Source organism: Corylus avellana, chromosome 5, assembly GCF_965113065.1.
Source record: "Corylus avellana chromosome 5, dhCorAvel1.hap1.2, whole genome shotgun sequence".
Lineage (NCBI taxonomy): Eukaryota > Viridiplantae > Streptophyta > Magnoliopsida > Fagales > Betulaceae > Corylus > Corylus avellana.
The window spans coordinates 26,265,081-26,277,820 of NC_142494.1; the positions used below are offsets into that span (position 1 = coordinate 26,265,081).

A 12,740-nucleotide genomic window follows, 5' to 3' on the forward strand; every position below is an offset into this window, starting at 1 on the left:
GTGCTATGATTAACGTAGAGGCATTTAGAGTGGCCTCACAATACAAGCGTTGATTTTTTTTGCTAATTAAATAATTCTCTGTCAACTTTATTGCAAGCCTGCTTCATTTAGGGCTAGGAATTGTAACCCTAGCATTACAGCACATCAACACTATATATCTGTAGGTTTGCAACTACACTTTGCGTGTAACTCCCAAAACTTTATTATTTTTCTTCTATCTTTTTAAATCTGACGTGAATGTTAAAGTCACTATTAAATTTGTAATCAATCAATCACAAGAAACATCAGTTTTAAAAGAATTTGTAATATTACTCTTGATTTATTCCAAACTAAGAGAGAGCATCAAAAATTGCAATCTCAAAAGCAATCAGAAAAAACATATATAAGAAAATAAGTTGCATGGTGGGTCCTTAAGAGCTTGTCTCCACACAGATGTCTTTGCAGATACAATCGCTATTAAATTTGTAATCGATCACAAGCAACATCAATTTTAGAAGAACACGTAATACTACTCAAGATTTATTCCAAACTAAGAGAGAGCATTGAAAATCGCAATCTCAAAAACAATAAAAAATAAATAAAAAAACAGAGGAAAATAAGTTGCTGGGTCCTTAAGAGCTTGTATCCGCACAGATGCCTGTGGCACGACCACTAACGAGAGTCGAGGCCATAGCATTCATTTAGCTTTGAACAGTTGAAACAGACATATCTGGTGGTTGTACGTACGCTTGTTGTTGTCGCAGAAGAGGAGAAGGGCCAGCCTTTCCAGTCAATTACGTGAATAACATGCGTTGGAGATGGAGATCGAACAAGAGAAATTTTGTTCTTGACCGAAAATTCAGTGAAATTTCTGTGGTTCTTTTAACTCTTTTCTTCGATATGGGACAAACAGACGCACCGAATTATTCCATCCACCTAAAAAGGAGAGATCATGTGTTACCACGCAAACCTCCTTCATCCTTGTACCAATTTTCATTCGTAATTAATAAATAAAAGTGTAACGTGGTTGCTCATCCTCCTCCTGGAATTCGGATTCCTTGTAATTTTTAAGAGAATTTCATATTTAAGTTATTTATTTTTATTTAAGAGTCATTATCTTGCTACGTGTTTTACTACTAATATAATAATAAAATAATAATGATTATTAATATCATTAAAATTTTATTATTATTTTATTAGTAGTGAAACACGTAATAAAATAATAACTTTTGGATGAAAATAAATTATTTAGATCTAAAATTTCAAAAACTAAAATTCTTCTAAAAATTTCAGTGATCGGATCCCCTCCTCCCTAGCTCTTTCCTTTTCTTCTGTATAAAAAAGTCAACATTAATAAATCATTTTTAACCAAAAAAAAAAAAATAAAAAAACATTTTTCACATTTATATCACATAAAAAAACGTCCTACTTAAAAAAATTAGTCAAACACACCCAAATGCTTGACTGAACGTGGAATGCGAGATAGATAATCCAAAACGCAACGGATAGATGGCCCACGTGAATAAATAATAGACGCAAGAAACAGGTGGACATCCCTCTCAACCAATTGTAACCTCGAAGTTGAATCTTTTTTTTTTTTTTTTTTTTTTCCCTTATTGGTGAGGAGAAAATAAAAAAATAAAAGTAACAGAACATTCTAAAAAACAGTTAAAAACGTGTCAAATGAATAACCCGACCTTTTAAAGTAATTAACTGACACTGCAAAATTCTAAAGGATTAACGTACAGCACCACCATTAGTAGTCAGCTTCCACGATAGAGCTAGAGTTAAAATTAAAAAAAAAAAAAAAGACTAGCACAAGATACTAGCAGGGAAAAAGAAATACACAAAATAGAAGATTACAGATAAAATTAAAAAAGACCGTAAATAAGAATATTATTATCTTCCTTTTCTACCCTTTTTTGTTGGGCACCGACCACAGATCCCAACCGTAATGATACGGTTTTTATCGCGACAAATAAATAGATTTTATAGTTTATTTATCATATAAAAAAATTATAATTTTTATATTTTGTTATATTAAGGGTTAAAAATATATTAAAAGATTCTCTATATTTCTATATTAGGTTGATTAATATTTTTCCTAATTGCGTCATTTACCTTTCATGTATTATTGATTTGATTATTATATTTACTTTCATTATTTTTTCTCAATGAATAAAGAACTTTTGTATTATGTAAAATATACATCAGTTTTTTTTCCCGATTCGGCTTTCTTCTTTCTCTCTCTCTCATATTATTGGCCTTATAATTCAGTGGCTGAAAATACCACATCAAATTATCATAAAAGTTTTTGCATGAGTTTTGTGAACGCAAAGGAGACTTCTACTAGCCATGGATGGGTAGACTATAAAACTAGGAAAAGTACTTTTCACCTGTTCACACTACAAAAAAATGAAAGCCACAAAATAGTCCCTTGGGAAGTGACGTTTTAAGCCCAAAAAATATCACTATTGATGTAGTGATGTTTGCGTAGGAACATTTGACAAAATATCTTAAACATAATGACTAGATTCAAAATTAGAGATGTTTACAAAGTGAAAATGTCACTAACTAGAAGGTGACGCTTGAATAGTGCATGTACGTCACATTCCAAAACGTGTATCAGTCCCCTACTTTTATTTTTGGTTTTACCTCCGAGTACCATTCGCGAGAATAAGACAAATTGTGCTTAAATATAAATACAAATATAATTAAAAAAAAAAAAAAAACGTATACTCCCTTTTAATTACCATCTAGAAAAATGATTATTATTTTTCCAAATTTTTATCTAAGGTATTTTTATAGCTTTTGCCAAGAAATGTACTATATTGCAATTCTAATGGCCGGTAATCCGTCTAAAGAAGACAATACAAATTATCATAGGTATATATATACTTTTCCTTATAAAAGTATATATATACTTTGCATGAGTTTTGTGAACGCAAAGGAGACTTCTACTAGCCATGGATGGCTAGACTATAAAACTAGGAAAAGTACTTTTCTTCTGTTCACACTACAAATAATTTTTTTTTTTTTTTTTTTTTTTTTAAAAAAAGGCCACAAAATAGTCTCTTGGGAACTGACGTTTTAAGCTCCAAAAATGTCACTATTGATGTAGTGATGTTTGCGTAGGAACATTTGACAAAATATCTTAAACATAATGATTAGATTTAAAATTAGAGATGTTTGCAAAGTGAAAATGTCACTAAAAGGTGACGCTTGAATAGTGCATGTACGTCACATTCCAAAACGTGTATCAGTCCCCCACTTTTATTTTTGGTTCCACCTACGAGTACCATTCACAAGAATAAGACGAATCGTACTTAAATATAAATACAAATATAATTAAAAAAAAAAAAAAAAAGGTATACTCCCTTTTAATTACCATCTAGAAAAATGATTATTATTTTTCCAAATTTTTATCTAAGGTATTTTTATAGCTTTTGCCAAGAAATGTACTATATTGCAATTCTAATGGCCGATAATCCGTCTAAGGAAGACAATACAAATTATCATAGGTATATATATACTTTTCCTTATAAAATAGAAACCACATGATTATAGTATTTAATTAACATCCCAAAAATTTGATGAAATCACGCCATATACAAACAAAAAAGTTATGGTTAACACCTGTAATTGATTGATATCAAGCTTCATACATTTCATTTTCTCCATTGAAAAGAACATTTGATTTCATGGTCCAAGCGACCTAGAAGAGGAAGATTAAGGGCGGTTCTGAGAAATCCCCCACACACGTTTCTCGTTTTGTACCTCGCACTCGCACTGATGCCACGATGCACGGGTTTCTACTTCTACGCCTCGGAGCAGCCGTTGATGACGATACCTCTGCAAAAGGGACAAGCTATTGGTTGTTTGAAAATGGTTGTAAAGGTCTGAATTGGTTGACTTTTTTTTTTTCCTTCTAACTTTTGTTATTGGGGAGCATTAATAATCTTAGAAAAATCGTTCGTGTCGGAACAAGGATGGTTGTTGAGAAGAAACTTATTATTAGGGTATTTTGGTACGATGATGAATGGCTATTTTATTTTATTTTATTTTTTTAAGAAAAAATAATAATTTTTATTAAGAATTGAAGAAAGTTGAATAAAATAGCTTTGATGTTAGAGTACTAACAACCATTTTTCTTTTTTTCTTTTTATTTTTTTATTTAAGAAATTAAACTATTTTTTTTCTTTTCTATTCAAATAAACTCCACAAAATTAACTAATTTTTTCTACCCTAAATTTAGGGTAGAACTCTTGGTTCTTGATGTTCCCTTAGTTTAGGGAACATAATTTGACTGTGTTTGGCAAAGGGCTAAACTGGATTGGACTCAAAAATCAAAAAATTCTTTTCAAAATTAACTCCAACATTCTTACTTTTATATCACATCAATCACTTTTTATTACTATTTAAATAAAAAAATCACTACAAAACCAATTTTTTCACTTTTATATATAAAACATTCTTACTTTTTTCTCTCATATCAATCAAATCTGCTATACTACCGTTCCACTCATTTTTTCCATTCCATCTATTTCAATGGGTTTTATTCTACATTTTTTCATTTTTAATAAAAAACTATTTTTTTTAGAGGAATGCCTGGTGTTCTCGTAGTGTTCTTCTAGTCTTAGGTGTATATTATTTATAACAAAAAAAAAAAAAAAAATTGGTCATTGTTTCTCTCACCTATTTTTTAGAAAATAAGATTCACCTACGACTAAGAAAACACAAAAAATAATTTTTTTTAAAAAAAACACCTATCATTTTCCTTATTTTTATAATAAAATAATAGAATAGAATGGCTCTCTTGCATGCCAAAAGTATCTCAATTATTTTTTGGCTTTTCTCATGCCCAATGGGATGTATTTTTTGGTAGTCTTGAAATATTAAACTCAAACTAAATATGGAAGACAACGATTGCAGTCTACTTAGGAGAACTTTAACCGGCATTAAGTTCACATTAATCCACTATTATTTTCCTAATTTAAACACTAGTCGTTAGACCACACATAATAGAAATCAATTTTCATCTCCTTTCACTATTATACTAAATACTTTTTTTCGTATTTAAAATAGAGAAAAGTACTAAATCAATCATTGTAGTTTGATGTTTTGACAAATAGCTCTCTCCGGTTTGAAAAGAAATAATTCACTCCACGTGGTACATACCTGGCCCCTACCTAACGAATAACTACCTTTGTCTAAATTAGACAAATTCACTCCATGTGGCACGTACCCAGCCTCTACCTAACCTATAAGTAATAACTACCTCCGTCTAAATTAGAAGTGGGAAAGATCCTTCCCTGTAGCCCTTTCCTTATTCTATTAAAAAAAAAAATTAGATAAAAAAATTCGTCAAGTTCTTTGTAAAATTGCATGTATACTTACCTAAAATATATATAGCATATTGGTTACCCCATTGTCAAATTTGGGGTGGCCTAACCACATAGAAGACCATGAGGGTGGTTCAGCTACCCCTCTAGTTGAGTTGAGGTGGCCGACCACCCTTAGCTCCTGTTATGTGCTTTAATTTTTTTTAATTATTATTAATATCTTTTTAGAGTAAATGTGTAATAACACAATGATCCCGATGGAAAAATTGGCCGAAATTTGTATGGAGTGAGTTTTATTTATAACATAGGGATACTACAGTGAGTGATTTTACAATTTTCAAACCCTAATTAAGCTATTTGTCAAAGGGTTAAACCTCAGGGACTTAGCAATTTTTCCTTAAAAATATACATATATTACTTTAGACTACAAAAATTTGTAGTCACAAAATAAAAATATCTAATCAGATCTTAATGGTCTTCAAACAAAATTCTAGAAACCCTATCGTAAAGTGTGCTTAGAAAGTTACTTTTTTATTATTATTCAAACTTCTAGAACTTTGAATTTTAGAATCAATAAAAAGAAAAATTAAGAGATAAGTTTTGTTGCCTTCCAAAGAATTTCTGGGAAACTTGCACTGCCATAAGCTTTATTGCTTTACAAATTTTCCAAAGACAATCTAAGATGCCTTATCGAAAGCTATTGGAGTGCAACAACCTCATATTAGTAAATTGTTAATTATTTATGTTTCTATATTCTATGTGTACGTGTGCTAATCGGATTAATTATACATATAAATAGTAATCAACTCGACATAACCTGTGCACTACTTAACTTTTCATGTGTGGTCTAGGCTTCTTATCTCCCTCGTATTGACTACTACTAGTCTTAGATTCTCTTTCCACAAGACTTTTACTCAAAAGGGTTCAAACATTCAGAAGAAAGGAAAGGAAAGGAAATTGCTTACTAACTACTAAGTCCTACTTCACATCTTCCCATTTATTTTTACAAAAAGAGGCAGGCTTTTTTAACATCTTGTGGTTTTTGAATTTAGGTCTTGCTTTTTGAATCTCATAAATCTCTATATTATGGACGGAATAGATTTGTTTTGAATAAGTTGACTGTGTTGTGAGTGAGCCTTTGAAGCTGTGTTCCAATATATTTGTCCATTAGCTTACGCTCTTGGGTTAAAAATATTGGCAAATTTATCATGTCAAGTGGGAGTCCAATCTTGCTACTTCGTATATAGTTAGCCAAAGTAATAATAACCCATATCATAAATCAAGTTTGATTAAAAGAAATATTATCAAATTGTGTTTATGATATTGTACTAAGGGATCGAGCAAAACACTCTCTCTGTTGATTAATAAATTTTAAAAGTTATTCCCAAAAAACCAATCTCATAAATCTTATGTTCAAAATAAGTTGAATCTGAGTTGTTCTCCGTGATAAAGGAGAGAGCCGTAGAGCTAGGCATTGATAATTTTTTTTTTATTTCCCCAGATATGGGAAAAGGGAAAGGGGAAAGAAAAAGAGCCGCAAGAAAAAAAATATAACAAAAGGTCCTTGTCACTCTTAATTTTAAGAGAAGAAAAAAAAAATGATAATCGTCGAGAATGCTTCTAAACACTAAGTGAGAATTATATATGATTGCATAATATACATTTGCATCTATTTATATATAGGTGAGAATGAATTAACAAATGAAGATGGGCATGCAGCTGATGCAGAAGGCGACCACTGTGGATCATCACAAAGTATGTGTAGATCTTCATATCTTAGTCAATTGTAATATAATCTAATTATATATAGGTTTGAACTTTCAAAATAGTTAGATATAGGTTTGTAATTTAATTTTTTTTTTTTTGGTTTTATCATTTGCAGGTAATCGTTAAGTGACGTACGTATACTTGACCTGTTAGGTTGAGTACGTATTTGACGCCAAATGCTAAGCAAACTCGTTGATATATTTTATTTCATATGTAATATATAATTTTTGTGAACTCTTTTAAGAGATGGTACACTTTGTGTTTATGATATCGTTTTGGATATTTTATTTCATATGTATGGTACAATTTTTGTTAACTCTTTAAGATGTGGTACGTACACTTTGTGTTTATGATATCATCATTTTGGATTTAAATGTCTTATGAGATTGTATATATGGATTAGATATGTATTGTGAGATATATATGTATAAGATTGTATGAGATTGATGAATGGAGAAAATATTTATGGATTAATCCAACATTTATGGAGAAAATACGCAATACAATATTATATTGCGTATTGTATATCATGGATGTCTTGATCCTTTATCGGCGGAGGCATGGGCTGGCACTCAAGTGATCAGCTTCTGCGCTGAACTGGGACTCTCTAACATCTACTTAGAGGGGGATGCGATGGGGGTGATAGAAGCTGTCAAAGCAGAAGGTCAAAATTGGAGTAAGATCGGACATTTAGTGGAGGACATGAAATTATTGCTCCAAGAGTTATCACCTTGGCAGATACATGGAGTGGGTAGGTTGGCAAACTGTGCTGCTCATACTCTGGCTCGATGTGCTGTTAGGGAGGGTCTTGATATAACTTGGATGGGAGCTTTTCCAGCATGTATTCGGGCTATTATCCTACGGGAGTGTTCTACTCCTTGTAGCCAGATTGATTGAATAATATATGCAGCGTATTGTATATCAGAAGAAAATAAAAAATATATATGGATTGCATGGGAAAAATATTTTATTTAAATATTAATTACTGGAGGCGCTTCGCAGCTTGGAAGTGCTTCCATATAGAAATAGGGGCCCTTTACACGCAACCGCCCCCATTTATGAAAGGCGGCGCTTGCCCACCTGAGCGCCCCCTTTTTAGAATAAGGGTGCTTCCTAGGTAAGCGCCCCTTTTTTAGGCAAATGCCCCCATTTAAAAAGGGGTCGCTTCCTAGGCAAGCGACCCCTTTTAAAAAATGGGGTGCTTGCCTAAGAAGCGCCTTTATTTTAAAAAGGGGACGCTTGCCTAGGAAGTGGCCCCATTTAAAAACGGGAGCGCTTGCCTAGGAAGCGCCCCCATTTAAAAAATGGGGCGTTTTTCACAACTAAGCGTCCCCTTGTAAAAAGGGGGGCGCTTTGTTTCAAACGTCTCCTTTTCAAGGCGTTTTTTCGTAAAAAAACGTCTCAATCTTAAATTCTAGTCGCCATAAAAACCGACATGTCCCAAGTGCCCCTAATCAAGTGTTGCGAAATCAATAGGGACTTTTTTTAGCCAAAAATGCCCCAAATAACCATGTCACTAAACCTTGTTTTTTTTTTTTGTGGTGGAAGCTGCTCATTTAACAACTAAGAGTGCTCGAAAATTAACACATCTTAAGACCTTATGAAGTGGTCCAATCAATAATAGAAGAGAGCTTGTGGCCGCAGTCTTCAAGGCATTGATAAATCACTGCCTAAACTTATCATCTTAAGACATAACGTAAAACAATTTATGTGGTTGTGGTCACTCGATTAATCTCACCTTAATTTGTCTTTGTACTTTGTACAATAATGGTGTCACCCCTTTACTTCTCTTTTTCTGGTAAAACGGTAGCTAGAAAAACACTATTTAAACTTCATCAAAATTACTTTTCGGTAATTTTCAGCCTCATTACTTTAATTAAAAAAAAAAAAAAAACTCACTATAATAGTGAGTATTTTTCACTCACAAATTGAATAAAAAAATAGTTTATCTCCCTCCTATTTTTTTTTATGTTTCTCTCTCATCCTTTAATAGTTAAAGAAATAATAAACAAATCTTTAAAAAATAATATTTAAATAGAATAGTGAAAGTTTATTGTTAAAATAGCCAGGTCGATGAGATGCTCTAAAAAAATAAATAGTTAAAAAAAAAAAAAAAAAAAATCCTTTTAGTTATTTTGGTCATTAGAGACGCTCTGAAAAAGTAAATGCTAATAATGCTTTTCACCATTGATAACCGATCAAAGATGATTGCTAGTTTCTGTCTTCTTAGATGCCGTAAACTTTCACATCCAATATCTATATTACAGTTTATAATCTCTTTAACAATGCTTTTTTTTGGAAGTTTTTTTCGAACACAAAATATTTAAAAATATTCTCAACTTTATGTTACGTCACATCAAAACATTTTTTTTTTTTTAAAAAAAAAAATGAAAAAAGAAAAAGAGAAGAATACGCATGGATTGTGATTCATGCAGGGCCTTGCTAGATATTGATATTAACCACTAGTATAATGCAACATTAACAGCCATAAAATTAGTGTGTGGATTCGCTCATACACAATACGACAATGAGTGGAAAATATAGTGCGATTGGAAAGTGGGGTCGTGGGAAGAGTCACGCAGCCCAACACAAAATGGAAAAAAAAAAAGGAAAAAAAAAAAGCAATTAAATTGACTTGAGATAGAGGGTCAAGATTCAATGCATAAACAAAAAGGTCAACAGTCTGTTATGTGTTCAAACTCAACTAATATCGCAGCAATTTCCTTACTAATTTCCATACAACTTTCAACCTTCTTTCCTCTTCCCCACCTAAAAAAACTGGCCCCACCTCCCTCATTTCATATATACACTAAATCATTTCACTATATAAACTAACCCCCCCTCACTCTATCATCTTCACGTCCATCAAACACATCTCTCCTCTCTCTCTCTGAACTATCTTGCTAGCAAAACTAAAAGCTCTAAGAAATTAGCTTTCATGGACCAGTTACCGAAATGTGAAGCCAATTATACCCCTCTCACCCCTATCACTTTCTTGCAGAGAGCCTCTTCGTTTTATGCCAAACGAACCTCTATCATTTACGAGGGCACCCAGTTCACGTGGGGGCAAACGTACGAGCGCTGTCGCCGCCTTGCTTCCTCTCTCCGTGCGCTCAACATAGTCAAGAACGATGTTGTAAGTTTGCATTTTTTTACTATTGATGATGGTTTTTTTTTTTTTTACTTTTTTACATTTACTTGAATATTTACTTTTTGGGGTTGATTTGTGTATAGGTGTCTGTGTTGGCTCCTAACGTTCCAGCCATGTACGAGATGCATTTTGCGGTGCCTATGGCTGGGGCTGTGCTCAACACCATTAATTCCCGGCTCGATGCTAAAAACGTAGCCACCATTCTCCGCCACTCTGAAGCCAAGGTGTTCTTTGTGGACTACCAATATGTCCAGGTGGCAGGCGAGGCTCTCCGGATTCTCGTCGGTGACTCAAAGGTGTCCGAGTCCTCCATTCCTTTGGTGATTGTCATCGATGACATTGACTCCCCCACCGGCGTCCGGCTCGGCGAGCTCGAGTACGAGCAACTCATCCTTAAGGGCAATCCGAGGTATATTGTAGCTTTTTATTCTCATACCATATTAAATAATTACGTATTAAATTATTTTAAAAAAATTATTTATTTATTTAATTTATATTGTAACAGATACGTGGGAAGTGCAATAGCGGACGAGTGGGATCCGATTGCTTTAAATTACACGTCGGGAACAACATCAGAGCCGAAAGGAGTGGCTTACAGCCACAGAGGAGCTTACCTGAGCACGCTTAGCTTAATTCTCGGATGGGAAATGGGGAGTGAGCCTGTGTACCTGTGGACGCTTCCGATGTTCCATTGCAACGGGTGGACTTTCACGTGGGGGATCGCGGCACGTGGTGGAACCAACGTGTGCCTCCGAAACACCACAGCACCCGAAATATACCGGAGCATTGCTTTGCACAAGGTGACACACATGTGCTGTGCACCCATAGTGTTCAACATACTCCTCCAGGCGGAACAGAGGATAAAATCTCCGGTTCAAATACTCACCGGAGGAGCACCCCCGCCAGCGGCGCTGCTGGAAAAGATCGAGCCGTTGGGATTCCACGTCACCCACGCTTACGGCCTCACCGAGGCCACCGGACCGGCGCTCGTGTGCGAGTGGCAGGGGAAGTGGAACCAGCTGCCGCGCGACGATCAGGCGAAACTCAAGGCACGTCAAGGGATCAGCGTGCTGACGCTTGCTGACGTGGACGTAAAGGATTTGAAAACAATGGAGAGTGTGCCCCACGATGGCCAAACTCTTGGGGAGATAGTGCTACGTGGAAGCAGCATCATGAAGGGTTATTTCAAGGACCGGAAGGCCACGTCGGAGGCGTTTAAGGGTGGCTGGTTCGTAACCGGCGATGTCGGCGTCGTTCATCCAGATGGGTATTTGGAAATCAAGGACAGGTCCAAGGATGTCATCATATCCGGCGGCGAAAACATCAGCAGCGTCGAAGTGGAGTCGGCGCTTTATAAGCATCCGAGAGTGCTGGAAGCGGCGGTGGTGGCAATGCCGCACCCCCACTGGGGAGAGAGCCCCTGCGCTTTCGTCGCCCTCACCAAGAACTCTGCCGGAAAAACCGACGACGTGAGAGAGGCAGAGATCGTCTCCCATTGCAGGAAAAATCTTCCCCATTTCATGGTTCCAAAGAAGGTGGAGTTCCTGCCGGAGCTGCCAAAGAACTCAACAGGAAAGATTCTGAAAAATGAACTGAGAGCAAAAGCAAAAGAGCTTCTCGTCTCCAACAAGTCCAGCCGCGTCAATCCGCAACGAACAAACCCTCCATATGGCGAACAGAATCTGCAGGCCTTTTCCCGTCTCTGAAAGTTTTTACTAAAATCGGAATAAAAAAAAATCGTGTACAGCGTGCTTGCTTTGTCTAGATGTATTATTTGTTTTACAGATAATGAGGTTAATTACCTTGTCGGAGGTCTGAAGAGAGCTAATTAATAGAAATATTAATAAAAGTTGCTTTTTATGCCCCCATTTACTCTCTAGTCAATATTAATTTATTCTCCAATTAATATATTTTTTTACTTGCAAATTAAATTGCAATGCAACAAATTAACTTATACAATATATATATGAACAATTTGCGCTTAAAATACTGATGATGATGAAGAAGAAGAAGAAGAAGAAGAAGAAGAAAGTCGCCATTTTCATCATATAGTAGAGTGAGTGAGTGGTGTTGTGTACAACAATGGCATATCCTCCAAATCCCATTATATAAAAAAAATAAAAATAAAAATAAAAATAAAAATAAAAATAAAAATAAAAAAGAAGTTGGTTTTTATGTGTGAAAAAATCAAAGCTTCAATAATGGGGGGAGGGTGGATAATGTCGGGGTTGTGATCCAACAAATGGGGAAACCTATTTACGCATAGAAAATGACCAAAGATTTCAGACATACGTGTACATGACAAATCGTATTGGCCGGGGCACCACATGATTCTGTCTTCCGCGTAGTGAGTGGTCGCCTTTAGGCTATTCTTGATTGAGCCGTACTGATTCATGAATGATTTCTTGATTCTTCCCCCACCCTTTTTCTTTTTTTATTTTTTTATTTTTTTAAAAAACAAAATTTATTTGGAGGTGGTTTTCCTATTAATTGATGGGCAT

At 34.7% G+C, this 12,740-nt stretch overlaps 1 protein-coding gene across 1 annotated transcript; it reads left to right on the forward strand.

Annotated features, from left to right (window-relative positions):
• The first annotated feature begins 9,944 nt into the window (after window positions 1-9,944).
• LOC132182397 (trans-cinnamate:CoA ligase, peroxisomal) lies at window positions 9,945-12,099 on the forward strand. The gene is made up of 3 exons (XM_059595634.2): window positions 9,945-10,224; window positions 10,323-10,648; window positions 10,745-12,099. The coding sequence occupies exons 1-3, from the start codon at window positions 10,027-10,029 to the stop codon at window positions 11,943-11,945; spliced, it is 1,725 nt and encodes a 574-aa protein (XP_059451617.2). The 5' UTR covers window positions 9,945-10,026; the 3' UTR covers window positions 11,946-12,099.
• Window positions 12,100-12,740: the final 641 nt, after the last annotated feature.